A 25,578-nucleotide genomic window follows, 5' to 3' on the forward strand; every position below is an offset into this window, starting at 1 on the left:
TGGAGGCAACTGCAAGAGAAGACGTGACAGAACCTGGGGAGAGAAGCCAGGACCGGCCCTACCTGGTGCCTGACACGTGGCTATGGGATGAGAGACAGGGAGGACTGTCTGAGCCGGTGCGGGTCCTGAGAGGGAAAGGCCCTCTTTCCTGGGCAACTGCGGGGGCGGCGAAATGGCAAAGTGTGCTACTGTGCTACCACTGCGACTGAGAAAATGGCAGTGTGGCAGAGAGGATGACGACACTGGCGCAGACAGGTGGTTTGTTTCCTCAGGCCAGAGGTCTATCTAGGGCTGCTGTCCCTTAGAAGAGGGGCAGTGGCTCGGCCTCCACGGGCGCCGCCTCCCGCCCGCGGCCCCAGAAGGTGGAAAGCAGACCCGGGGAGGGCCGTCCTCACAGCTCCTCTGCCACTGGCGCCCAGGGAGGATGGCGGGCGCGATGGGGGAAGGTAGGGGGGCGGACTCCGAGCAGTCCTGCACACACACACACACACACACACACACACACACACACACACACACACACACACACACACACACACACACACACACACACACACACACACACACACACACACACACACACACACACACACACACACACACACACACACACACACACACACACACACACACACCCCGCGGGACGATCTGTATCCATCCGCTGCTCCCTCCAGCGCAGCCCCTCCCTACCCTCCCAACCCCGGCCCCCACCGCCCGCCGGCCCCACACGCTGCGGTGCCAGAAGTGCTCGGGGCGGGGAGGGTGGTTGCCCGACGGGGAGCGGTGGAGGGCCGGCGTGGCCCCGCCCCTGAGGCCGGGACTCCTCCCGGCCCCGCCCCTTTCTGGGTCGGAACTACGGTGGGCCTGGGAGGGGGCGCCGAGCCCATTCGTGCCGTATCCCTCCGCCCCCTTCCCGACACCCTCGCCGCGAGCTGTTGGTGCCGCAGCCTTTGCAGCCCCTGCCCGGTTTGGCGCAGCCGCGCGGGGGGGCGGGACGGCTCTTTGCCGTTCTGCCCGCACGGCGAGCGGTGGGAATCCGAGTGAGGAGCTGCGACAGGAGGGGGAGGCCGACCATCGGGACCCTGCGCCTGCGAAGGCAAGTGGGGGTGTCTCGGGGGCGACGACCGGCTCACACCCTGCCCCGCGGACCCTGGCAGCCTGACGAGGGGGAGGCAACCGGGTCGGAGCGGGTCCCTGAGAGAGGTGCGCAGCGCCGGGGGACCCCTGGCGCTGAGGAGGCGGCGACCGGCGCGGACCGGGCCCGGGGCGCGAGGTCTTGGCCGCAGGGCTTCCCTCGGATCCTGGGGAGGCGGACGGCGCGGCCGCTCCCCGGCAGGCTTTCTGGACTCCCGCGCCCCGCCGTCGACGGTGCCTGTGCCAGGAGAGGGCTGTGGGGGAGGCTGCTGCGGGCGAAATGGCGGAGGGGAGCCGGGGTGGGGGCGTCGGGGAGGCCGCCGGGGGTGGCGGTCGGAGCCGGGTGACGAGCGGGCGGGCGCGGGGGGCCGCCCGCCCGGTCCCTGATCCTGGAAAGGGGTTTGTCGGACCCCGCGTGCCGGGTGCTGTCCCTTCCCACAGGCGCCTCTTTGATGCCGGAGTGTCCTGTGTGCGCGGTAGGTCTGGCGATTACACGCCACGGCGTGCATATGTAGAGGAGAGGCTTGAGAAAAACTAGGGACGGGAAAACGGCCTGTATTTCTGACGTTGTGTGGGGATGGGGGGTGAGGGTGGGCAGCAGCCATTGACTGGACACCCGAATCGGGATGGGGTGACTGTGACCAGAGCAGGTCAGGCATCCAGGAATACCTCCTAAAAGTCTCCTCTCTACCCTGTTTCTCCACACTTTCTGGCCTTCCTCCCTCACCTCCATCCAAAACTGGGGGTGGAAAAGATGGACTGGGAGGTGAGGGTGGGACAAATTATAAATACAAGTACCACCGCACAACCTGTTTTCTAGAATATGCGGGCGCCCTTCCCCCAATTTATGCTGCGCAAGGCAAAGGGATGTGGTGCACCTAGTGGTGAATCCTCAGAATTGGAGAAGGGAGCAATGCGAAAAATATGACGTCAAGAGGAGATGTTTGTTATCTGGAATGCTGAAATAGAGGGCCAAGATAAAATGAGAATATTCTACTAAGAGGACTCTGAATATTGAAAGGCAGTATATGGATTCCTATCCTTGATGTTGGTCTGTCCATCAGGCGCTTAGGTGCTACCATGGTCTTCTGATTGTCTTAACCTTTTTATCTTTGGTCCATAGGTCTGCTTTAAGGCTGGTTACTTTTGCAAAGAAGGAAAGAAGGAAAAGACTCCCTTAAATCTCTGGAGGTTTGTGCAAAGTGGGGCAATGCAAGGGGCAGCTACAGAGGAAGATTGACAGGTGTTTTTGATCCAGTTGGGTGTCTTTGATTCACATGTCTTACTCTCTTTCAGATTTGCACACTGCTGCAGAACCCGTTGCTCATTTCCTGCAGGAGTATTAGGACTATTGGGGTAGGTGTGGATTGGGCTGTGAATGGGCAGAGAAGACCTGAGAGCAGGAATCAAGCGACAGGAAACATCAGACAAATTAGATACTTAAACAGAAAGAGATATTTGCATCAGGCATCAGGGTGTCTGCCTGTCAACCAAGCACTCAGACTTCATTTCTCCTGTATGTTTACTTATCCATAGGATGGCCTGCTGTTTGCTTAAGGCTTAATACCACTGGAACAAAGCAAGGAGAGGAAAATTGCACCACAACAGTGCAGGTATGAGAATGGGTACAATTTTTGGGTGGGGTAGAGAAGACCAGCACAGGTCCAAGGGTGATTAGGGTCTGGTCTGAGGGCCTCAGCCTCTCCCATTGCCGAGATACTTTCCCACCATTTTCGCACCTGTGTTGTAGCAAGCAAAGCAATGTGACAGCTCTGGGGGTAAAGGGTGTGGGGTGAAATGAGGATAACAGAGAGATTTTCTGAGAGCCTAACTCTCCCACAAAGCATTCAAGGTCCAGTCTCTGTGTGTGGGTCTTTGCATGGAGTGACACAGTTGGAAGAGACTCAAAGCCGCATGTCGTTCTCGATTCCTAGATTGATCTCCAGTGGCATCTCTGGTGGTGGTGGAATTGCTGCTAACCACCACCCTCAACAGGTGTGCACCCACCCTGGAACCATCCATCCTCTCCCAGCTTGGTTGTGCTTCTTCTGCACTCTGTCTGTAATATTGGCTGAGACTGGGATTGGAAAGGAGGCTGATTGACTGCTGGACTGGTGATTGACTCTAACTTTTGTTTCCAACTGTATCACCTGAATCATCGAAAGATTAGAGTGTGAAGATAGAAAACTGTGACAGATCTGTGGTAGAGGCTGAGACTGGGATAGTGGTATTTAATCAGGACTCCTCTGTAACTTGTACTATGACTGGGGCTGAGATTGAGCCTGGTGTCCAGGCCAAGCCTGAAAAGAAGCCTGGAGAAGAAGTTGGGGGTGGGGCTGAGAGAGAGAATGAAGTCCCAATGGTGGTCAGACCCAAGGTTAGGACCCAGGCCACACCTGGGGCAAGGCCTAAAACTGAGTCCAAGGCTATGGCTGGGGCAAGGCCCAAAACCGAGTCTAAGGCAGTGGCTGGGGCAAGGCCTAAAACTGAGTCCCAGGCAATGGCTGGGGCAAGACCCAAAGCTGAGTCGCAGACAATGGCCGGGGCAAGGCCCAAAACTGAATCCCAGGCAATGGGAGGGACAAGACCCAAAACTGAAGCCAGGGCAGTAGGTGGGGCACGTCCTAAGACTGAAGCCAAGGCAATCCCTGGGGCAAGGCCCAAGGATGAAGCCCAGGCTTGGGCCCAGACTGAGTTTGGGGCTGAGGCAATGTCACAAGCAGAGGGCGTGTCTCAGACCAATGCAGTAACCTGGCCACTGGTCAATACTGAGTCTGGGTCAGCTGCTAAACCTATGGCCCTATCTGTGGATAGGGAACTGGTCAGTGTAGACACTGAGACCTTTCCTGGCTCCCAGGTTCAGACAGGAATCCAACCCTGGTTTGGATCAGGGGAGGAAACTAATATGGGGTCTTGGTGCTATCCCAGGTCCAGGGCCAGAGAGGAGGCCTCTAATGAGTCTGGATTCTGGTCAGCAGATGAGACCTCTACAATGTCCTCTTTCTGGGCTGGAGAAGAGGCCAGTATCAGATCATGGCCTAGGGAAGAGGCCAATACCAGGTCCAGGCACAGGGCCAAACATCAGCCTAATCCCAGATCCAGGCCCAGATTCAAGCAAGAACCCTATATTGATTCCTGGTCTGGGTCTGAGGAAGAGTCTGGCAACCCATTCTGCTTGTGGGCTGGAGAAAATACCAATAATTTGTTCAGGCCCAGAGTCAGAGATGAGGCAAATATGAGGTCCAAGCTCAGGACAAAGAGAGAGGACTTTTTTGAATCTGAGTCTGAAGACGAGTACTATAAAGAGTCTTGGTTTTTGCCTGGAGAAGAGGCCAATAGTAGATTCAGGCCCAGAGACAAGGAAGAGTCTAATACTGTCTTGAAGCCCAGGGCCCAGAAAGATGTTAATAACAGTGACAGGGTCAAACAAGAGCCCAGGTTTGAGGAGGAAGTCATTATTGGGTCCTGGTTCTGGGCAGAGAAAGAGGTCAGTATGGAGGCTGGGGCTTCAGCCATTTGTGAATCTGAGCCAGGGGCTGAGGAGGGGGCCATTGGTGGATCCTTGTTCTGGGCGGAGGAGAAGTCCAGTTTGGGTGCTGTGGCCAGAGAAGAGACCAGGCCAGAGTCTGAAGAAGATGCCATATTTGGGTCCTGGTTCTGGGACAGGGATGAGGCCTGCTTTGACTTAAATCCCCATCCTGTGTACAAGGCTAGCCCCAGGTTCAGAGATACAGCTGAGGAGGAAGTTAATGTATCATCCAGGCCCCAAACCTGGGAAGAGGTCACTGTTGAATTCAAACCTGGTCCTTGTCATGGGATTGGCTTCCCATCCCCAAGCCCCTTTAGAATTCCTGAAGAAGCAGCATCCGTATACTCTGAAATGTTTGAGGGAAAGCCCAAGAATATGGAAGTTACCCCAGGAGGGGAAGAGCAGGAATCTTTGCTTCAGCCTGATCAGCCTGACCCTGAGTTCCCATTTCAATATGATCCATCCTACCGGTCAGTCAGGGAAATTCGAGAGCATCTTAGGACCAGGGAGAGTGCAGAGCCTGAGAGTTGGTCCTGCAGCTGCATACAGTGTGAGCTTAAAATTGGTCCTGAAGAGTTTGAAGAACTCCTTCTATTAATGGACAAAATTCGAGATCCTTTCATTCATGAAATATCTAAGATTGCAATGGGTATGAGGACTGCTTCTCAGTTTACCCGTGATTTCATTCGCGATTCAGGAGTTGTCTCACTTATTGAAACTTTGCTCAATTATCCCTCCTCCCGAGTTAGGACAAGTTTTTTGGAAAATATGATTCATATGGCTCCACCTTACCCAAATCTAAACATGATTGAGACATTCATATGTCAAGTGTGTGAGGAAACCCTTGCTCATAGCGTGGGTTCCCCTGAGCAGCTGCTTGGATTAAGGATGCTTAGACACCTCACTACAACTACAGACTATCACACACTGGTTGCCAATTATATGTCTGGGTTTCTCTCCTTATTAACCACAGGCAATGCAAGAACAAAGTTTCACGTTCTGAAAATGTTATTGAATTTGTCTGAAAATCCTATGGTGGCAAAAAAACTATTCAGTGCCAAGGCTCTATCGATATTTGTGGGTCTCTTTAACATAGAAGAGACAAATGATAACATTCAAATTGTTATTAAAATGTTTCAGAATATCAGTAGTATTATAAAAAATGGAACAATGTCCTTAATTGATGATGATTTCAGTCTTGAGCCGCTTATTTCTGCATTCCATGAATTTGAGAAGTTAGCTGAGGAACTGCAAGTCCAAATAGACAATCAGAATGATCCTGAGGTGGGACAGCAAAGCTAATATGATTAACCACCTGCCTCTGATCAGCCTTATGTTCCCAAAGAACCCTGAGTAGTGCTTTGGTTTTCAGTCTGGTTTTATTTTGTAACTTATATTTTAATGCTGATGTTAACTTTGTCCAATTCTTGGTTTGAGCTGGATCATTTTGTGGATGCCAAATGACTATTAGTGCTGAAAAAAATTTGTTGATATTTGTCTTGCTGTCTGTTGCAGTATTTTTCAGTATTGAGCTTCCAATGAACTGAGCCGCCTGTGTAACCTACCCTGCTATTCATTGTTTAAACATATGGTTCTCTATTCAAGTCTGTGTTTTCAATAAAGTTCTGTGTGAAAAGTGGCAGAAGTGACCCTTCTTCAGTTTAAAATCCAGGTGTAGATACATTGTGCACAGTTACAAACATAGACAATGAGTAGTATGACATACATACCCTCATTGGAAAATCCCATTCCTGGAGTTTAAGAAGGAAGAGATTACTGTGGGCCGTGGTACTTGAGGAATGCTTCAGAGAAGAGGCACGCACTTAAATTTGGTCACTGAAAAGTAGGATAAGACAACCCATTAGGTCATTCTTGGAAGTGAGCAGTGGCGGTATAAAGAAAAGTGTGTAATTGGAAAATCTGTTCCAGTAGTATGGATATAATCTGTCTGCCTGGAATAGGTGAGACAAGTTTAGTGAGGGATGCAGTTGGAATGAGGCCACTTTGGAGAACTAAGTTGGCCAAATCTGCACATTTTGCAACACAAAGTACAGGTGTTGCTCAGTGCCACCTGAAGAGTGAAAGAGTAGAACAGCACACCAATTAAATGGAGTCAGGAATAAGCTTTCCTTTGTGATCCTAATCCAAGGAAAGTATTAAGGAAATACCACGCAGCTATTAAAAATGATCTATTGAGACCCGTGAGACGCGAGTAGGAGCCGCATACGGGGTAGTTGTCTCCGAGGGGCGGCAAGGGAAAAGGATTAGCCATGTCGTCTTTGATCAGAAAGGTGATCAGCACCGCAAAAGCCCCAGCGGCCATTGGTCCCTACAGTCAGGCTGTGTTAGTCAACAGGACCATTTACATTTCAGGACAGCTAGGCATGGATCCTGCAAGTGGACAGCTTGTGCCAGGAGGGGTGGCAGAAGAGGCTAAACAAGCTCTTACAAACATGGATGAAATTCTGAAAGCGAGCTGTGACTTCACGAATGTGGTAAAAACAACTGTTTTGCTGGCTGACATAAACGACTTCAATACTGTCAATGACATCTACAAACAATATTTCCAGAGTAATTTTCCTGCAAGAGCTGCTTACCAGGTTGCTGCTTTGCCCAAAGGAGGCCGTGTTGAGATTGAAGCAGTAGCTGTCCAAGGACCTCTCGTGACAGCATCACTCTAAGTGGGCCCAGTGTTATTTAGCCTGGAATTTTAATAATGTTTTTAAATTAATGTCTTAATTTTTACAGTATTTGTTGGAAAGTGTAAGGTTGACTGAAATATCTGAAGTTATTATGGAAATACCATATAATAAGGGGAATTGAACATGAGTTGAAGATTAATGATGAATCTAGTTACTGATGTTATAAATTACACTTCTGTAGCACTCATATTACTGGATGTGGGAAAAGAGACACACATTACATAGTTACTCAGAAAAATAAAAGTAAAGGAAAATAGCATGTAGGAAAGATGAGTTACTATTCCTGAGAAATAATAAAGAGCACACCTAATTCAATTAAACTCTATTAATTTAATGATGTGAACTATTTAGTTCTCATGTCAGATACATGATTCTGCTTTTACTTGAGTAAAATTAAAGCATTTAAGTTTGAATGGTAGAGGTAAAGGAGAAGAAACTGGACCAAATTTTATATGGATAATATTTTTCTAATGGAAATAAAATAGCATGCAGATTAAAAAAAATGATCTATTTATTGGCATGAAATGACACTGATGCTTTTATATCTGGTGTAATAGAGAAGACTGTGACATCTGTGGAAAATTAGATCCCATTTTAAAAACCTGTGTGTAAATAGACACAATTTCTGTGCAATTTCAATATGACTTTCTAAGAAACTTCATATATTCCATAATCTGGAAGAAAATACACTATGCTAAAAAAGTTTTCAGTGACAGACATTGGGGAGATACAAAAATTAATTAGACAAGGATTTTTTCTTTTAATATGCTTACATCTAGTGCCTCAAGTTGTAGGTGGACATGTTGGAAAGGATACAGTTATATAAATGAATATATGTTAAAAAGAATTTTTTAGAGATAAACTCATTTAGAAAAGTTGAAAAGGAATGAGACTTCAGAAAGATTAGCTTATGAAGTGTTTTAAAGAAAAGTAAAATTACCAAGGTTGCTAAGTTTATACTAGTCTCTTGTACAAAGATGGCAGCCTTTTTACATGACTGTTGCATTTGAAAGATCATCACGTTTCCTTTTGGAGTGACAACAAAGTTCCAGAAATAGATAGTGGTAATGATTGCACAGCATTGTGCATGTACTTAATGCCACTGAATTGTACACTTTAAAATGGTTAAAATGGTAAGCTTTGTATTATGTGTGTTTTCCACAGTAATAAGTAAAAACATCGTACCATACCTTCAGACAAGAATTGCGGACGTCAGGGATAGAGTTGGTTTGGAGAGGGAATACAGGCTTATGGGAAATATATGTTTTATTATTTTTAGACATGGTGAAATGTTATTTCTGTTTTGTCTGAGGATGCTGTTAATTTTTGAAAAGGTAAAATTATGATTTGTAAATTAGAAATGAACACATGGAAGTTTTTTTTCAACACAATTAACAACTGCTAAGATTATGAGAATGGTTGAAGGAGATGTGTATATACAATATACACAATATAATAATATAAACAAAACATGTATATTAAATTTCATACACACATAGAAAATTAATAAATGTTAGTATAACATTGCTGGATCAAGTACAAAACTGATTGATATCTTAAGGGCGATAAATTGAAACCATTTATATTATCTGTTCCACTGGACATAAATCATTTCCATAGCTATTGGACAAAATACCTACAAGTTTACATAAGTCTCTCAGGGTTGAAAACTTGCTCTATCAACAGAAAGTGAAGCCCAGCACTGCACTGAACTAGTATCCAGTAACCTATGTTGTCTTTACCCAATTTTTGTATAATTTTTCTGACAGTGCAACCTGCTTTCCCCTCCCCCCCACCCGATTCTAGGCTGCAAGGTTTATGGAAGTAGGGCAAAGTGGCAGTTTTGCCTCCCTTCACAAACCAAAGTGCTAACAGAGATCGTCCTGGTGGTGGAAATTGGAGATTGGATGTTTGTTTTGCCTATCAATATTTTTCAAGACAGATCCTGTGTGTGTTTTAATATGTCGCCCGAGTTTTGCACAGAATATTAAAAGTCAGTTGGTCTCCAAACTCCTCATGGGGTGTTCCTCGCCAGCCCCGTGCTCCTACAGAGCAAGGCCCAGGCTTAGGGCTGGAAGCTTTGGCTCCGAATCCAGCCTTCCTTTCAGCTCTCTATCTTCACCCCCATCGGGAGCTTCAGATTTTCTAGCAAGCAGCTCACCCCCAGAGGCAGAGGACTGTGCCTTGCGTGCTGCAGGGCTGCGCAGACTTCCAGAGTGCGCGGTCACGTGGGACTAACTGTGGGTCACGTGACTGCACTCTCACTTGGACCGGCGTAGAGGTTTGTCGCGCTGGAAAGGGACGGGAAAGACTTGCACCTGACGCTTGACAGACGGCCGTGAGAGGAGTGGTAGGACGGGATGGTGGGTGCGTGGGTGGGTGTCTCTCCATGCTGCACTAGCCTGAAAGCTAATCCCTCAAGCGCCCAGAATTATGGCCTTTGTTGGCGGAGGACACAATCCCTCAGCCAATCGTGAGCGTCTTAGCCGGGGTCTGTTTTTGCCCGGGAGCTCAAGAGGCAGGAAGTCATCCTGCGGGAGGCATAAGTGGAGAGAAGCATCGGCCGCTGCTAGAGGAGGTGGGCTCGAGGCCATATATTGGCATCCGTGGGAGGTGGTGGTGGAGACTAGATCCGGGCAGAGGAAGTGTCTCGGAGCCTCGCGCTCCCTCCTGCCTTCTGAAAGCCCCTACCCCACCCCCGTCTCCCCGCCCAGCGCTGCGTGACTCTGTTTCTCTGTGTGGGTGGGAGAGGTGGACACGTGGAAGCAGTTGGCTTCAGGGGAGCCCAGAGAGAGGAAACGGTGAAGTGACAATTTGTGAACACCGGTGGCCCTGGATCAGGAAACGCAGGTGTGAGGATAGGAACTGTGAGCTACACTCCCTTCCTCCCACCTAGTTGGCACTCACTCTCTACTGTTTGTCTTTTCCAGACTGTGAGAGCAGCTCATAATTGGGGGAGGGGTGGAGATCCAAGGCTCCAGCTGCCTGGAGATTCAAGAGAGGAATGAACCCCAATCTGGGCAGCTCTGGGGAAGGGGAGCTAACAGACTCAGGAGGAGGGAATCTGGATGCTTTGGGCCCTTCACTTAGGATTTCTCTTTGGGATACTGCCAAGCTTCTCAACTCCCAAGATGATTCCTGGACCTGAGCTCCAGGCAGCAGCTCCCTCCCATCTAGGAACTCAAAAGCTGATACTCCATTGAGGCTCCCTCCTGCTACTGTGCTGGGCCTCAGAATAGGGTTTTTCTGGGAATCACCTATGGAAACTTTTATGGATGGTCTCATGTGTCCGCTCTGCAGACACTTCGCTCTCTTCCTTGTGTTTTGCTCTCTGTCCACTTCTTAGGGCTTGTTCCTTTGGTCTTATCCTAGGTAGCAGCCTTCGGTAAGTCCTTGTCCTCTTTCTAACTGAATTATCCCCACTCCCCCTACCCACCTCTCTCCCCCGACCCTGGCATCCACTGGATACCAAGGCAGTTCAAGAAAGTGCCACTAGGAAGTAATGAATTGTCCTAAGCCCACTCATATCCTTATTTTTATACTCACTATAGAGTTGAAACTATGCAGTAATACTACTTCAGGCCCTCCTGTTTATATTTAAAATCTGGAATTGAGCAGTGGGCATGTGGGTAAAATTAGAGATTGAGGCCTTAGGACTACCTCCTCCTCTCTTACCTCCTGCCTCCTTTGTATTATCCTCCTCCCTCCACTCTTCAGAATTCTGGTAATATAAGTATCGGGACCAATGTTTAGGTTGTGGCCTTTCCCCTCAAGCTTTGTTGTCTTGTCTGTGTCGTTTTAGAGTTTGACAAACACCTCAAACATCATGTGGTATAAGAAAGAATATATCTAACCTTTGTCCCTGGTTCCTGGCATAGGGCCTGAAAAACCTTGGAATTTCTTGAGCCCTGGGGGTATCTTTGTTATGCTAATGAACGGGCTGTGGTGGGTCCCTAGTTAGCTTTGGTTGTGAGGATGTGGGCTGGTCGCTAGAAGGACAAACCACGTGATTAGAGTTGGAGCTTTAGGCCAGCAGGAACTCCAGAGAAGGAAGGAGGGCTGGATTTGGGGTTCGATCACGTGAACAGTTGTGCCTATGTAATGAAACCCCAGTGTAAACTCTTCCTGGTTGGTGAGCATACTGATATCCAGGGAGGGTGATATTGCCCTGAATCCATGTGAAGAGGACGTGGAATCTGTATGTCTCAGACCCTTCAAGACCTGTCCTATGTGTATCCTTTCTAATAAAACTATAATTCTACATATAGCACTTTTAGTGTGTTCTAGTAAATTATCAAACCTGAGGGGGTCGTGGGAACCCCTGAATTTATAACTGGTCAGTCAGAAGTATGGGTGGTCCCCCAAGTCTTGTAACTGACATCTGATCTCAAGTGGGGGCAGTATTATTGGGGACTGCACCCTTAAACCTGTGGAGTCTGATGCTAACTCCAGGTAGTTGGTGTCAAAGAACTGATGTCAGAATAATAGTGTCACACATCCTTATTTTTAGCAGCCACCCCTAGATTAATATCTGTAAACTGACCTTTGATCCTATGCATCATGCATAAGCAAGTTAAAATAAAGGAGGCAGAGCCTACCAGTGTATTATGGGTGAAAAAAGCAGCATATGTTTTTGTGGCATGCGTCTACAATTTAGATGATTTTTAAAGCTCTCTCTATATTCTTTCCTTATCAGAGCTCCCTCAGCCTGTTTTTCCTGTTGGGGGTACTGCATTTATGTTTGGGGAACTTCACACTGCGGTCTGGAGAGATACCTCTAAGTCTCACATGCATTGCAGGGCAGATACTTAACTAACTCACGCCTGTGGGTTTTTTCAGTCTCAGCCAAAGGACTGGGTAAGTGTGGGGTGTGTGTGTCCATGCATGAAGATGATTATCTCTGTTCTGATCACTCCTTGAGTAGCACTTGTAAGGGCCAAGATCATCCCTCAATTTTTTCCTGGGAGTGTAGTTGAAGTAAATACCTCAACACTCATATGGCCCTTTTGTTTCTGCCCCCTTTCTGGATAAATATTATGGGCTATCTCATGTAATAAATATCAGGGCCCGTTCAGATGTCATTTGACCTACAATGTTGCTGCCTGGGGATAAAATGAGAGTGAATTTGTCATCTGTCCAATCATGAATGAAAGAAGGGTATCTTACAGCACAGCTGACCCTCTACTCTGCCCCCAATTTCAAAAAAGCAGCCTTCAGTGGGATCTCATCTATAAAATACTACCAGGTCCCCAATGGAAGGTTTCAAGGCCCTGTACTTTCCCATACAATTCTACCTTTCCATCTCCATTTCCAACACATTCTTCCAAGTCAGGGCCAGGACTAGAATGAGATAAAGATACAATTTAAGGAGGCACTCACTCGTGCCTCACCCAGTCCAAGCCTTGCTCCACTTTGCCTGCACTTAAGCCACATGGGACTATCTGCTATTTCCCAACCCAACTATACTCTGTGCTTTACTACTTTTGTGCATTTCCCCAGGCTGTTCCCTCAATCTTCAATGCCCTCATGCCCTTTCTCTGCCTGTAGGAAACACAGTCATCCTTTTAGGCTCAGCTCAAATGCTAGGGCCTGTTTGAAGTCTTTCTGATACTCTCACCCTTACTCTTTGCCCCTTGGTAGGAAGTAATGCCTCCATCCTATGTACTTACACAGTATTTTATTCACCCCTATTTTAGCATTTGTTTCTTTGTATCATGCACTGGGGCCTTTTTTATGAATAAGACAGAACTAGTGTTGAGGGCCAGGTAGCATAGAGGAAGAAACTTGGATTCTGAAAGTGTGAATCAGACCCCAGTCAGTCTGACCTCAATGCCTGAGCCTTTTACTACTTTTCATAGTACAGTCATCCTTCTGTATCCAGGGGGGATTGGTTCCAGGACCATCCAGAGATACAAAAATCCACAGATGCTCAAGTCCCTTATATAAAATGGCATATTATTTGCACATAACTTGTGCACATCTCCCCATATACTTTATTTTATTATTACTATTTTTTTAAACATCTTTATTTTATTTATTTATTTTTTTGGCTGCACTGGGTCTTCCTTGCAGCACACAGGCTCTTCGTTGTGGCACATGGGCTTCTCTCTGGTTGTGACGCGTGGGCTTAGTTGCCTGGTAACATGTGGGATCTTAGTTCCCCGACCAGGGATCGAACCCGCGTCCCCTGCATTGGAAGGCGGACCCTTAACCACTGGACCACCAGGGAAGTCCCCTCCCCATATACTTTAAGTCATCTCTAGATTACTTACAATACCTAATACAATGTAAATTCTGCGTAAATGTTGTAAATACAATGCCAATGCTACATAAATAGTTGCCAGTGTGTGTCAAGTTAAAGTTTTGATTTCTGGAACTTTCTGGAGTTCTTTGATTCAAATATTTTTGATCCCTGGTTGGTTGAATCTGTGGATGCGGAACCCAGGATATGGAAGGGTGACTGTACTTATTGTTAATATCAAGATTTAATGAGTGCTTTATGAGTGCCAGACACTCTTCTAAGGGTTCTAAATATATTAACTTATTTAATCCTCAAAACAACTGTATAGAGTAGATGCTGTTATTGTCTCTGTTCTACACATGAGGAAGCTGAGGCACAGACTGGTAACTTGGCAAGCTCAGTTAGCAGAGCTTGATTTGATTAGCAGAGGAGTTGAGATTCAAACCTTTGTAGTTTGAATCTGGAGCTGGCATGTGTTGCCACTACACTACATCTACTGGGTTGGCCAAAAAGTTCGTTCAAACTTTTTGGCCAGCCCAATATATCCCTCTAGTGCTAAGTATCACTAAAAGCTGCCATCATCACCAGGACTATCTTCATCATCAGATTTTCTCCTCCTTACAGCTTGTAGCAAAGTACTTTATTCATCATAAAGAAACTTGAACCTGAGTGTTGCTAGACTCCCTGTCCCTTATCCTCTTCTACCTGTGAATCAGCATACTCCAGATTTTCCTTCCTTCCCAACTTAATGGTCCATCATGGGCCATCATTTTTACTACTCGCCTACCTCATCCTCTAGCGCCTGGCTCCAGTGTCCTGGCAAAATCTCAGCTCTTGATAAATCCCAAATATCCACCTCTTTCTATACCTGTGTTGCTTAGTACAGTGCACCTGGGGAAAGTTAACCAAAACTTTCTGGCTGTTGACACTATGAATTTATCTTTCTCAACCTCAGTACAGTCCTCTGGATAGAAAGCAGATAACCTTTGATATCCTTACACTATGGATATTTCACATGGGTGCACTTCCACACAATGACTCTCTGAATTGAAACAAGGCTTATCTATAAGCTCATGTATTTAATGTACCTCTGAACCCCCTAGATAAGTAAGGTTTAGGTTTTCTGCCTGAAGCCTTCCTTTTCAGTCTAAAACAGAAGCCAGTCACAGTTGTCAGACCTCTAGCAATCATTAGGCAAGATGTTCAGAATCTACAGTTTTCCTTTCACATGGAAACATGAGTTCTGCCACTGGTTTTAAGAGGTAGGGCTTACTGACAGACAGAAGTCAGGAACTATTACTCACTGAAGCGTTGTTTTGTGCCTGAGCATACATAACATTTAGGATTGTTCCATATAACAAGGAATTCAACTAAAACTAACTTAATAAGTAAATTTATTATCCACAGATCAGAAGTACTGAGGCAGAGAAGTCTTGGTGATTGTTTGATTCAGCTAAGGACTCAGCTTTTTTCCATCTCTTTCTTCTGCCATTCATAATATCAACTTCCATCTTAAGGCTGGAAACTTGATGGCTGCAAGGAGTCAAGCAACTTTCCAAGGAGGAAAATGAGATACCTTTACTGATGGCCTTGTCTTATGAGTGAGGACACTTTCCTCAGAAATCCTTCTGCAATCTTCTCTTCATGTCTCATTGAGCAGAGTTACATCACCACCCATTCCTGAACTGGAGTACCAAGGGGATGAATTATCCTTAGACCAAGCAAACTCACCTCTGGAATTTGGATCAGCCTCCCTGTGGCACATCACTATAAGGAGGAGGGAGGCATACTTATGTAAAAGTGATGTTCTTTTAGTAAAGGGTTATGTTAAGCAACACAGAATATACAAAGCACCAAGGTTACAGTAAGAAAGAGCACAGTGGCGATGTCTTAGCAATCATGAACTCTAAAAGCCACCGTGGAGATCGCATCTACTCTTTTTTTTTGTTTTTTAACATCTTTATTGGAGTATAACTGCTTTACAATGGTGTGTTAGTTTCTGCTTTATAACAAAGTGAATCAGTTATACATATACATATATCCCCATATCTCCTCCCTCTTGTGTCTCCCTCTCACCCTCCCTATCCCACCCCTCTAGGGGGTCACAAAGCACCGAGCTGATCTCCCTGTGCTATGCGGCTGCTTCCCACTAGCTATCTATTTTACCTTTGGTAGTGTATATATGTCCATGCCACTCTCTCACTTTATTGCAGCTTACCCTTCCCCCTCCCCGTATCCTCAAGTCCATTCTCTAGTAGGTCTGCGTCTTTATTCCCGTCTTGCCCCTAGGTTCTTCATGACCATTTTTTTTTTTAGATTCCATATATATGTGTTAGCATACGGTATTTGTTTTTCTCTTTCTGACTTACTTCATCTACTCTTACTGCTTTCCCCAGCCCACCCCATAATATGACTAGATTACAATTTTAAAAGGAACTAGAAAGACCTGATACTTGTAGATATTTCAGAATATCAGATAGTTTCTCAGTTAGTGTGTACAAGAATCCTGTGAAGTAGTTATTACCAATCCCCTTTGAGGGATGACTTAACTGAGTTATAAAAACATTAAGTAACTTTTCCAAAGTGACACAAATAGTTAGTGGTAAAAATCTCCATTTAAACTTTGGACTGCCTGTCTCTGAAGTCTGGCTAAGTCCCAGAGTAGAGCCCAGGGGAGAGAGTCTGTACTCTACCATGCAGCCTCCTTTTAGAAAGTGCTTCCAGGGATCAGAAACTGGTAACTCTAGTCTAAGCAAGCACCTAGTAGTATAGTGCACTGCCTCTTCATGGTGGTGGTGGTGGTAACAGAGATGACTTTTCTACTGGGGTTAAGTCACAGTTGCTCAGACCTCACCACCAGGAACTTTGATTCAGGAAGTCTGAATTCTAATCTGCACTCCACGTTAAGAACTTGGGGGCTGAGATGCCAGGTTCAGGGAGTCATGTAAATTTTCTATACCTGGGAGGGAAAAGAACAGATATTTATGGAGCAGCTAGGTTTTCAAGGGCAACTTTATTCCCAGATCTGAAGTTCAGCTGAAAAGAAGAGGATGAAAGCTGTGTTCATTGGTCTTTAGTTATCCTGTTAAAATCCATAGGACACACTTCCAGTTTCAGTTCTGACATGTAAAGAGCTTGGAAGTCATTGTTCCTGTACTTACAAGAAAAAAAGCTGAACAAACTGAGAATCAATGACTTATCTTAGACCCATCAGAGAACTGAGGTCACAGGGCAAATGACCACCCCAAATTCTGGAGAAAAGACATCCAGAGAGTCACAGCCTATATCTCTTTACATAGAGCAGAAACTGCTAGAGACATAAACAGGTAAGAACACTTAAGTGGGAATTTTGACAAACTGATGGAGACTGAGGGTGGAATAGTAGGAGAGTGAGAAACCCCTAGGGACCTGCAGTCTTAGCAGTGTTGTGGGCTTTACCTCCAGGATCTCCAGCAGGTTCTCATAGTGAAGATCCCAGAAAGATCTCCTCAGGGCTCTGGCAGTGGGAGGGGAAGTGTACACTCAAGAAATACACCCCCGAGTCTTCTCCATAACAAAGGCCTACTCTCCAGCAGAAAAGACTTTCCCAGAGCCTTATCCCAGCTGAGGGAAAGGCATTCCTCCTATCCAGCCCACTCTAGCCTTCCATTCTCCTGTAAGGGGGAGAAAGATGCTAAAGAAACACTTGTGAAGGTGAAGGTCACGGTCTACAGACAGGCCCACAAAAGACTGGAATTTAACCAGAAGATTATATAACACTTCCTCTCCTCCACATGCTAACAGGCCTCCAGTGTAGTAACAGTGGAGTGCAGCTGAAAGAGTTGCAAGATGCAGACTCTCTCTGCAAGATGTAATTAGGGAAACACAAAGTTAAGAGGAGAGACAAAAATAAAGATGCTAGCGGAATTTGAAGACTGACACCTGCAGCTACAGCAAACATTACACACAGCCCAACTGCTAACCAGCTTAACATAAAGCTTCTCACTAAAGGTCTTTTTACCTCAGTTCCTATTACCCAACACATCATATCCAGCTTTCAACACAAAATTATAACACATAATAAAGGCAAGAAAAAGCATTGTTGAAAGACACAAAGCATCAGAACCAGGCTCAGATATAATGCAGATTTTGGAATTTAAAGTAAGTATGATTTATTTGTTAACAGCCCTAATAGATAAAGTAGACTGGTGTGTATGGCAAGTGTGTGAGATCCCAGTTGGTTCTAATCCCTGCCACATTCCCACCCTGCCAAAGATGATGAGCGCTTGGAGGCAACTGCAAGAGAAGACCTGACAGAACCTGGGGAGAGAAGCCAGGACCGGCCCTACCTGGTGCCTGACACGTGGCTATGGGATGAGAGACAGGGAGGACTGTCTGAGCCGGTGCGGGTCCTGAGAGAGAAAGGCCCTCTTTCCTGGGCAACTGCGGGGGCGGCGAAATGGCAAAGTGTGCTACTGTGCTACCACTGCGACTGAGAAAATGGCAGTGTGGCAGAGAGGATGACGACACTGGCGCAGACAGGTGGTTTGTTTCCTCAGGCCAGAGGTCTATCTAGGGCTGCTGTCCCTTAGAAGAGGGGCAGTGGCTCGGCCTCCACGGGCGCCGCCTCCCGCCCGCGGCCCCAGAAGGTGGAAAGCAGACCCGGGGAGGGCCGTCCTCACAGCTCCTCTGCCACTGGCGCCCAGGGAGGATGGCGGGCGCGATGGGGGAAGGTAGGGGGGCGGACTCCGAGCAGTCCTGTACACACACACACACACACACACACACACACACAGGGGGGCGGACTCCGAGCAGTCCTGTACACACACACACACCCACCCACCCACCCAGGACGATCTGTATCCATCCGCTGCTCCCTCCAGCGCAGCCCCTCCCTACCCTCCCAACCCCGGCCCCCACCGCCCGCCGGCCCCACACGCTGCGGTGCCAGAAGTGCGCGGGGCGGGGAAGGTGGTTGCCCGACGGGGGGCGGTGGAGGGCCGGCGTGGCCCCGCCCCTGAGGCCGGGACTCCTCCCGGCCCCGCCCCTTTCTGGGTCGGAACTACGGTGGGCCTGGGAGGGGGCGCCGAGCCCATTCGTGCCGTATCCCTCCGCCCCCTTCCCGACACCCTCGCCGCGAGCTGTTGGTGCCGCAGCCTTTGCAGCCCCTGCCCGGTTTGGCGCAGCCGCGCGGGGGGGCGGGACGGCTCTTTGCCGTTCTGCCCACACGGCGAGCGGTGGGAATCCGAGTGAGGAGCTGCGATAGGAGGGGGAGGCCGACCATCGGGACCCTGCGCCTGCGAAGGCAAGTGGGGGTGTCTCGGGGGCGACGACCGGCTCACACCCTGCCCCGCGGACCCTGGCAGCCTGACGAGGGGGAGGCAACCGGGTCGGAGCGGGTCCCTGAGAGAGGTGCGCAGCGCCGGGGGACCCCTGGCGCTGAGGAGGCGGCGACCGGCGCGGACCGGGCCCGGGGCGCGAAGTCTTGGCCGCAGGGCTTCCCTCGGATCCTGGGGAGGCGGACGGCGCGGCCGCTCCCCGGCAGGCTTTCTGGACTCCCGCGCCCCGCCGTCGACGGTGCCTGTGCCAGGAGAGGGCTGTGGGGGAGGCTGCTGCGGGCGAAATGGCGGAGGGGAGCCGGGGTGGGGGCGTCGGGGCGGCCGCCGGGGGTGGCGGTCGGAGCCGGGTGACGAGCGGGCGGGCGCGGGGGGCCGCCCGCCCGGTCCCTGATTCTGGAAAGGGGTTTGTCGGACCCCGCGTGCCGGGTGCTGTCCCTTCCCACAGGCGCCTCTTTGATGCCGGAGTGTCCTGTGTGCGCGGTAGGTCTGGCACATTCAGTGAAAGGGGAACTGAGCGAGTAGATTATGAAGACACCAAAATGAAAAGTTTATTCGCCTCTTAATACAGCAGTTTTGTTGCCTTCCATATTTAGGTCTTGGACCCAATTAAATGCAAGCAAATGACAGGTTGAGGAGTCAATAGGCTTTCATAGGAAGGATCCGTGTAAATAAATAATGTATTAATCCATCTTTCGCATTTGGGATCTGTTTTCTCAACATCCTAGCCCACTTTAATATGTTGAGGTGTGGGAATGGCGCTGCAGTATAGAGAGAAAATTTTTCTGAAGGGTCAATTTAGAACGCGTGAAGTCAGTTTGCTTCTTCATTTTCTGGTTTTGGAAACCCAAACCCCATCTACCCTTCACAGCCCCCTCTCATTTTGGTGCAGAAGCAGTCCCACAGAAGATTTTGTGGAGTTCCTGGGAAATTCTGAGACATGAGAGACATTTATTTACTTATTCCTTGATTCTTCAAAAGGAGGTTTTAGGACCTGAATTCTGGGGATCCGTTCATTAACCTGATACTTTTCTACCATTGTAAATATACTCTCTTGGTGTTTTGCTGAATGCCCCTTCTCTTTCTATAGGGCGTGACTCTTCTCCAGCTAGTGGACTGTTCTGTAGTGGTAAGGGTAGCATCTCCTGAGGACACCTGCTATGTGGGCTGGCTGGCATAGGTGGTGAATGAGATAGGAACTATGTATGTGTGGGGAAGGGGAAAAGGCAGGGGCATGCAAGATGGTATTGAAATAGTAGTCCCCATTATGTTCACTGCTTGTCTTCTAAATACAGTTGCCTGTGTTCCACTACCCATTCTTGCACCTCATCTTTTTGTTCAAGGAAGGAGGTGTGGCCTCTGCTAGGAACATGACTGACTTTAGTGTTGGGAGGTGTGATTAGACAAGCTGCAGGTCTTTGGGGAGTGGATGGGGGATCATTTGGGAGGAGCAGACAGGTGGGAGATATTTAACATGGCCTTGAATGTACAGAAGCATATGTTGTAACACTTGTCATGGGTGTTGGGCCATCTCAGTCTCTTTTGTTTTCTTTCCTCTTTTTGTCTATCCATAGGTTTGTTCCCTTATAGAGTACTGTAGAAATCTGCAGGTAGCTGTTCACTTTGAATTTGATAAAGAAAGAGGACAAAAGCTATTCATTTGGATCCAAGGTGAGTGTGAGCATGAGCACCCCTATTGATTGGGAATGGGAATTGGCTGTTGGCAAGTAAGACCAGATCATATCTTGGAGCCATTGTCTTCCAACTTCCCACACACCTCTGCCCTCACATTTATGTATAGGAAATGGGGCTAGGGTGAGCTAGGATTGTGCCTATAGGGTAATTGATAGATACCTAGGAAGTGGGGAAGGAAGCCATGAGGAGGACCAAGGAGGCCAGAAACATTATATTCACAAAGCCTTAGATTTGGAAAGGCAGGTATTGGGTTTAGAAGCCAGAATCCATGTCTGTCTACCAAATCCTTAAAATTCCAATCCCTCCTGTGTTTTTGTCCATAGGTCTGCCTGTGAGTCGACTATAGGGCTTATCAACACTGGAAGCAAGAAAGGAGAAAATTGCACCAGATCAGTGCAGGTTGGTGTGAGGCCTACCAGATAGACCTATAGAGTATAGTGGTATATACCAAAGGGGCTGGACACTCCTTAGCCTCTCTCACTTTCACCAAGCTTTCCCGTCATCTCCGTTCCTATTTGATGCAGAGAAAAGAGTATGGAAGTGCCTGGGCAGGGCATTGTTGGGCATTAGTGGGACTGTGGAAGGGATAAAATGAGGTAACAGAGTTTTCTACTATTCTACTTCTCCTACCACACAATCTATCTCTACTTTCTCATGTCTTGTGTGGCTGTCTGCATAGAAAAGCACAGTTGGAAGAGACTCAAAGCCCATTTTCTTCTTCCACCTCAGGCCTATCTCCAGTGGTGGCTGTGGTGGCCTTGAAGTGACAGAAGATCATCACCTTCAACCCAGTAAAAGAATATTAAGACACTGACCTGGGACATATTGAGAACCAAAGCCAAGACTGTATAGAACTATCTATATAACTGGGCTTCAACCATGGCTGGGGTTAAGAATGCAAGTAGAAAGAATAGAAGTAGAAAGAATGAGAGTAAAAAGAAGGCCAAAACTGAAAAAAGGGCTGGTGTAGAAGCTGAAGCCAAGAGGGAGGCTACTGCCGTAGTCAGATCTGTAGCCAAGACCCAGGCCAAAACAATAGCCAAGGCAGGGACTCAGGAAGATGCAGTGGCAGAGGTGAAGGCAGCGTCTAAGAACAAGATTGTTACTGAGATGAAGGAAAGAGCTCTGGCAGATTTCAGTCCCAAAGCTGAAAATGAGGCCACTAGAGCATCTCGGTTTTGTTCTGTGGCTGAGGCTAGTGCTGAGTCCAGGTCTACATGTAAAGATAAGACTGGTATTGATACCTGGTTTTGGGCTGGGGAAGAATCCAGTGTTGGTTCCTGGTTCTGGAATGGAGAAGAGGCTGGGAATCGTTTCAGTGCTAAGGATGAAGGTAAAGCTGATATTTGTCCCCCATCCTGTGCTAAGAAGTTGGAACCTGTGGCTGGGGCCAACTGCAAGGCTAGGCCAGGGGCTGAGGAGGAGGAGGAGGAGAACGTTATTGGGAGCTGGTTTTGGGATGGAGATGAAACTAGTTTTGACCCTAACCCTAGACCTGTGAGCAGGATAATTAAGCCCCAACCTGTGGATGAAATTAATGAAAAAGATAGGCCCAAGGACTGGTCTGAGGTAACTATCTGGCCCAAAGCTCCTGCTGTAACTCCAGCAGTGTTAGGCTTTAGATCCCAAGTCCCATTTGAGAAAAAGCCTCCTTCATATGTTGTCCTGGCCTCCGCTGAGGAAAATACCCGTTCTTTGCCTGTGGCAACAGCGGCGTGCCCTTCTAGGAGCACTCCCTCAAGCTCACAGCCTGTCTCTGAGTACCCATTTGGTTCTGACCCTTGTATCCAGACCATAGAGGAGATCAGGCGCCAAATCAGGATCAGGGAGGTGAATGGGATTAAGCCATTTGCTTGCCCTTGCAAAATGGAATGCTACATGGATTCTGAGGAGTTTGAAAAACTTGTTACCTTACTTAAATCAACTACTGATCCTCTCATTCATAAAATAGCTCAAATTGCAATGGGGATCATTAATGTTCATCCATTTGCCCAAGAGTTCATTAATGAGGTGGGTGTAGTGACACTTATTGAAAGCTTGCTTAGTTTTCCTTCCTCTGAAATGAGAAAAAAGGCTGTAATTACTCTGAATCCCCCCTCTGGGGATGAAAGACAACGCAAGGTTGAATTACATGTTAAGCATATGTGTAAGGAAACCATGTCTTTTCCCTTGAACTCACCTGGACAGCAATCCGGATTAAAGATACTAGGACAACTGACTACTGATTCTAACCATCACCACATTGTTGCCAATTACTTTTCAGAGCTTTTTCATTTGCTCTCCCTGGGAAATCGTAAAACCAGAAATCTTGTTTTGAAAGTACTTTTGAATATGTCTGAAAATCCAGCTGCAGCCAGAGACATGATCAATACAAAAGCATTAGCAGCATTAAAACTCATCTTTAACCAAAAAGAGGCAAAAGCCAATCTCGTTAGTGCTGTGGCCATATTTATTAACATAAAGGAGCATATCAGAAAGGGCTCAATTGTAGTCGTTGATCATTTGAGTTATAATACACTCATGGCTATTTTCCGTGAAGTTAAAGTGATCATCGAAACAATGTAAAATGAGCTAGAAATAAAAGAGAACCCTTTGAACAATCTCCAAACTCTAACAGGCTGTGTGTTCCCAAAGAGCCATGCATAATGTTTTGGTTATTACAGTGTGCATGTTATAAATTACATCTTTAACACAATATTACCTGTGACAGTCTAGGTCTGAGCTAGACCATTTTGGGGTATCAATTAATATTTCATTGTGAGTTGAAAACATCTGTTGATTATTCTCTTGTGTAGATGGGGAGCTTTTTAACATTTAAGATAGCAGATTGGTGCATCATAAGTAAGCTAACTTTTCATTAGTATCTGCTTAGATCCATTTGCAGCTTCAAATGATTTAAAAAGATAATATTCTTGAATTTATAATCTAGTTGTAGAAACAAAGCATATACACACAAAAAGATATCTAACAGTACACACACACGCACGTATATGTATACACACACACTCATTGCCAAATGTGCACTCTCAATACGTAAAGAAAGCAGGGTTGCTACCAGCTGTTTAATGTAAAAGGAATTACTGTTTTTCCCCTATTCTACCTGCATCAGATAACTCATTCTACAACACACAAATGGCCCTGAATCTCAGATAAAATGTAATATTCATCTTTTATTTTGCTATGACATTTATAACTCTTAAATTGTTAGGCTATTTCATTTATGTCAAGTCATCTTGCAGAAGAGAAAGGAGGTAGATGTAGGGAGGAAACATTTCCTGAGTACCTACTCATGTCAGATACTGTGTTGGCATTATATTTTACAGGTTTCTTCTTCTCAACAATGGTTCTCTGAGCTATGTACTGGTATTTTTTTTTTATGATTATAACTCGTTATTCTGGATTGCCTCCAATGGCAGTTAAGGAGGTTGAATACTTATTCCTAGATTCCCACAGCAGGAAAGTGTGGCATAGCTGTTTTGTCTGATACCAAAACCCGCTCTTATTGCACTACCTTATAGTCCTCTTCCACTTTTTTGTGTGGCGGCCTTCAAGGCTCACAGACTGGTTTTAATGATTCAATTTTGCTGTAGATAATGTCCCTGCCAGTCTTGAAATTCTTAACTTCCTCTAAATGCACATGTCCATTAGGCATTTGGCTAAACCTTGCTGGAGTCAGAAGAAAAGTCTGGGATGAGTGTATGGATTTGAACTGGCAGTGTCTGGGAAACAGGAGGTGCCCAAAACTGGTGAATGAATGAGATGTAGATTTGGAGTCAAACAACTGAAATTTGCTATGTGTCCTTCCTATCTTCTTCAATAAAGAACTGGAATCATTCTGTACATTGTTTCATACCTTACAGTTTAAAAGATAATTGCTTTTTTCCTCCTTGCAAAATTATACCTTAATTTGTTTACCATTTATAATTTATCCTCCTGTGTGTCATATGAAAAGATAAATGGTTCTATCTTTTACTAGTAGGCAAGCCTACTCTGCATTTGTACCAGCTAAAACTGTACAGGATAAACTTAATTGGAGAAATTTAGGCCCAGGCCCAGAACTGCAGCTTCATCAACACAAAACAGGAAAGCTAGGAGAGGAGCTGCTGCCTCAATCTACATGATAGTGGTTCCTGGAAGTCTATGGTCCAGAAAGCATTCCCAGGACTTGGGCTATAGCTGTGTTTTCTAAGACTCAGGGTAGGAATTACAACCCCTGGTCTGAGCTGAAGAGAATGTTTCAGTGTGTAAAAATATTGGGAGATTTTTAAACAGTTAAGAAATTAAAACAAGATCATACTGTAAATACTGTTTGTAACTTGCCTTTCCTCCCACTAACTGTATATTGTGACCATCTTTCCATATCAATAAATAGGCTTCTACAAATATTTTTGAATCTCTTAATGTTTTTCCTGTGTTAACATTTGGTGCATAGTGCCCTAATCTTTCATTGCATATCATCTTAATAAAGAATATACATAAATTTATTCTCTTGCAGAAATAGAACTACAGTATTGTGCAACTTGCCTTTTTGTCTTTTCAGTTATCTTTCCAATTTAGTATTATACAGATCTACCACATGCTTTTATTTAATAGCTTTATTGAGAGATATAATTGACATACCTCAAACCATACATATTTAAAGTATACAGTTTGGTAAGTTTTAACATATGTATACAGACATGAAACCATCACCACAATCAAGATAGCAAACATACCCATCACCCCGAAAAGTTTCTTCATGCCCCTTTGTAATGCCTCCTTCCCACCTCTCCCTATTTTGTCCCCAAACAACCACTGATCTGCTTTCTGACAATATAGAATCATTTTCATTTTCTGTAGTTTTACATAAAAGGAATCATACAGCATATATTCTTTTGGAGGGAAGGGGATCTCGCTTCTTTCACTCAGCATAATTATTTGAGATCCATCTATGTTGTTTTGTGTATCAATAGTTCATTGCTT

The 25,578-nt window shown here is 46.4% G+C and overlaps 4 protein-coding genes across 5 annotated transcripts in view; all 4 read left to right on the top strand.

Moving 5' to 3' along the window:
- Positions 1 to 3,206, top strand: part of ARMCX5 (armadillo repeat containing X-linked 5) — a 52,197-nt gene extending 48,991 nt beyond the window's left edge. The window contains 4 exon segments of the mRNA XM_057537679.1: positions 2,258 to 2,325; positions 2,431 to 2,490; positions 2,671 to 2,747; positions 3,069 to 3,206. Coding sequence (XP_057393662.1) covers positions 2,258 to 2,325; positions 2,431 to 2,490; positions 2,671 to 2,698 — 156 coding nt within the window. The 3' untranslated portion in view covers positions 2,699 to 2,747; positions 3,069 to 3,206.
- Positions 3,076 to 6,302, top strand: LOC103008095 (G-protein coupled receptor-associated sorting protein 2). The gene has a single exon (XM_007188182.3). The coding sequence runs from the start codon at positions 3,395 to 3,397 to the stop codon at positions 5,963 to 5,965; it is 2,571 nt and encodes an 856-aa protein (XP_007188244.2). The 5' UTR covers positions 3,076 to 3,394; the 3' UTR covers positions 5,966 to 6,302.
- A 577-nt stretch (positions 6,303 to 6,879) lies between these two features.
- Positions 6,880 to 7,883, top strand: LOC103007802 (2-iminobutanoate/2-iminopropanoate deaminase-like). The gene has a single exon (XM_057538421.1). It carries the CDS (start codon positions 6,934 to 6,936, stop codon positions 7,342 to 7,344), a length of 411 nt encoding a protein of 136 aa, XP_057394404.1. The 5' UTR covers positions 6,880 to 6,933; the 3' UTR covers positions 7,345 to 7,883.
- Positions 7,884 to 9,608: 1,725 nt separating this feature from the next.
- GPRASP3 (G protein-coupled receptor associated sorting protein family member 3) lies at positions 9,609 to 24,977 on the top strand. 2 transcript variants are annotated; one of them, XM_007188180.2, is made up of 4 exons: positions 9,609 to 9,715; positions 20,496 to 20,592; positions 20,940 to 21,015; positions 21,346 to 24,977. In XM_007188180.2, the coding sequence occupies exon 4, from the start codon at positions 21,496 to 21,498 to the stop codon at positions 23,179 to 23,181; it is 1,686 nt and encodes a 561-aa protein (XP_007188242.1). In that variant the 5' UTR covers positions 9,609 to 9,715; positions 20,496 to 20,592; positions 20,940 to 21,015; positions 21,346 to 21,495; the 3' UTR covers positions 23,182 to 24,977. The 2 variants fall into 2 exon arrangements, with proteins under 2 accessions (XP_007188242.1, XP_057393503.1); XM_057537520.1 differs by having other exon boundaries at positions 9,666 to 9,728.
- The last annotated feature ends 601 nt before the right edge of the window (positions 24,978 to 25,578 follow it).

The sequence above is a fragment of the Balaenoptera acutorostrata genome, chromosome X (assembly GCF_949987535.1).
Source record: "Balaenoptera acutorostrata chromosome X, mBalAcu1.1, whole genome shotgun sequence".
NCBI classification, from domain to species: Eukaryota; Metazoa; Chordata; class Mammalia; order Artiodactyla; family Balaenopteridae; genus Balaenoptera; species Balaenoptera acutorostrata.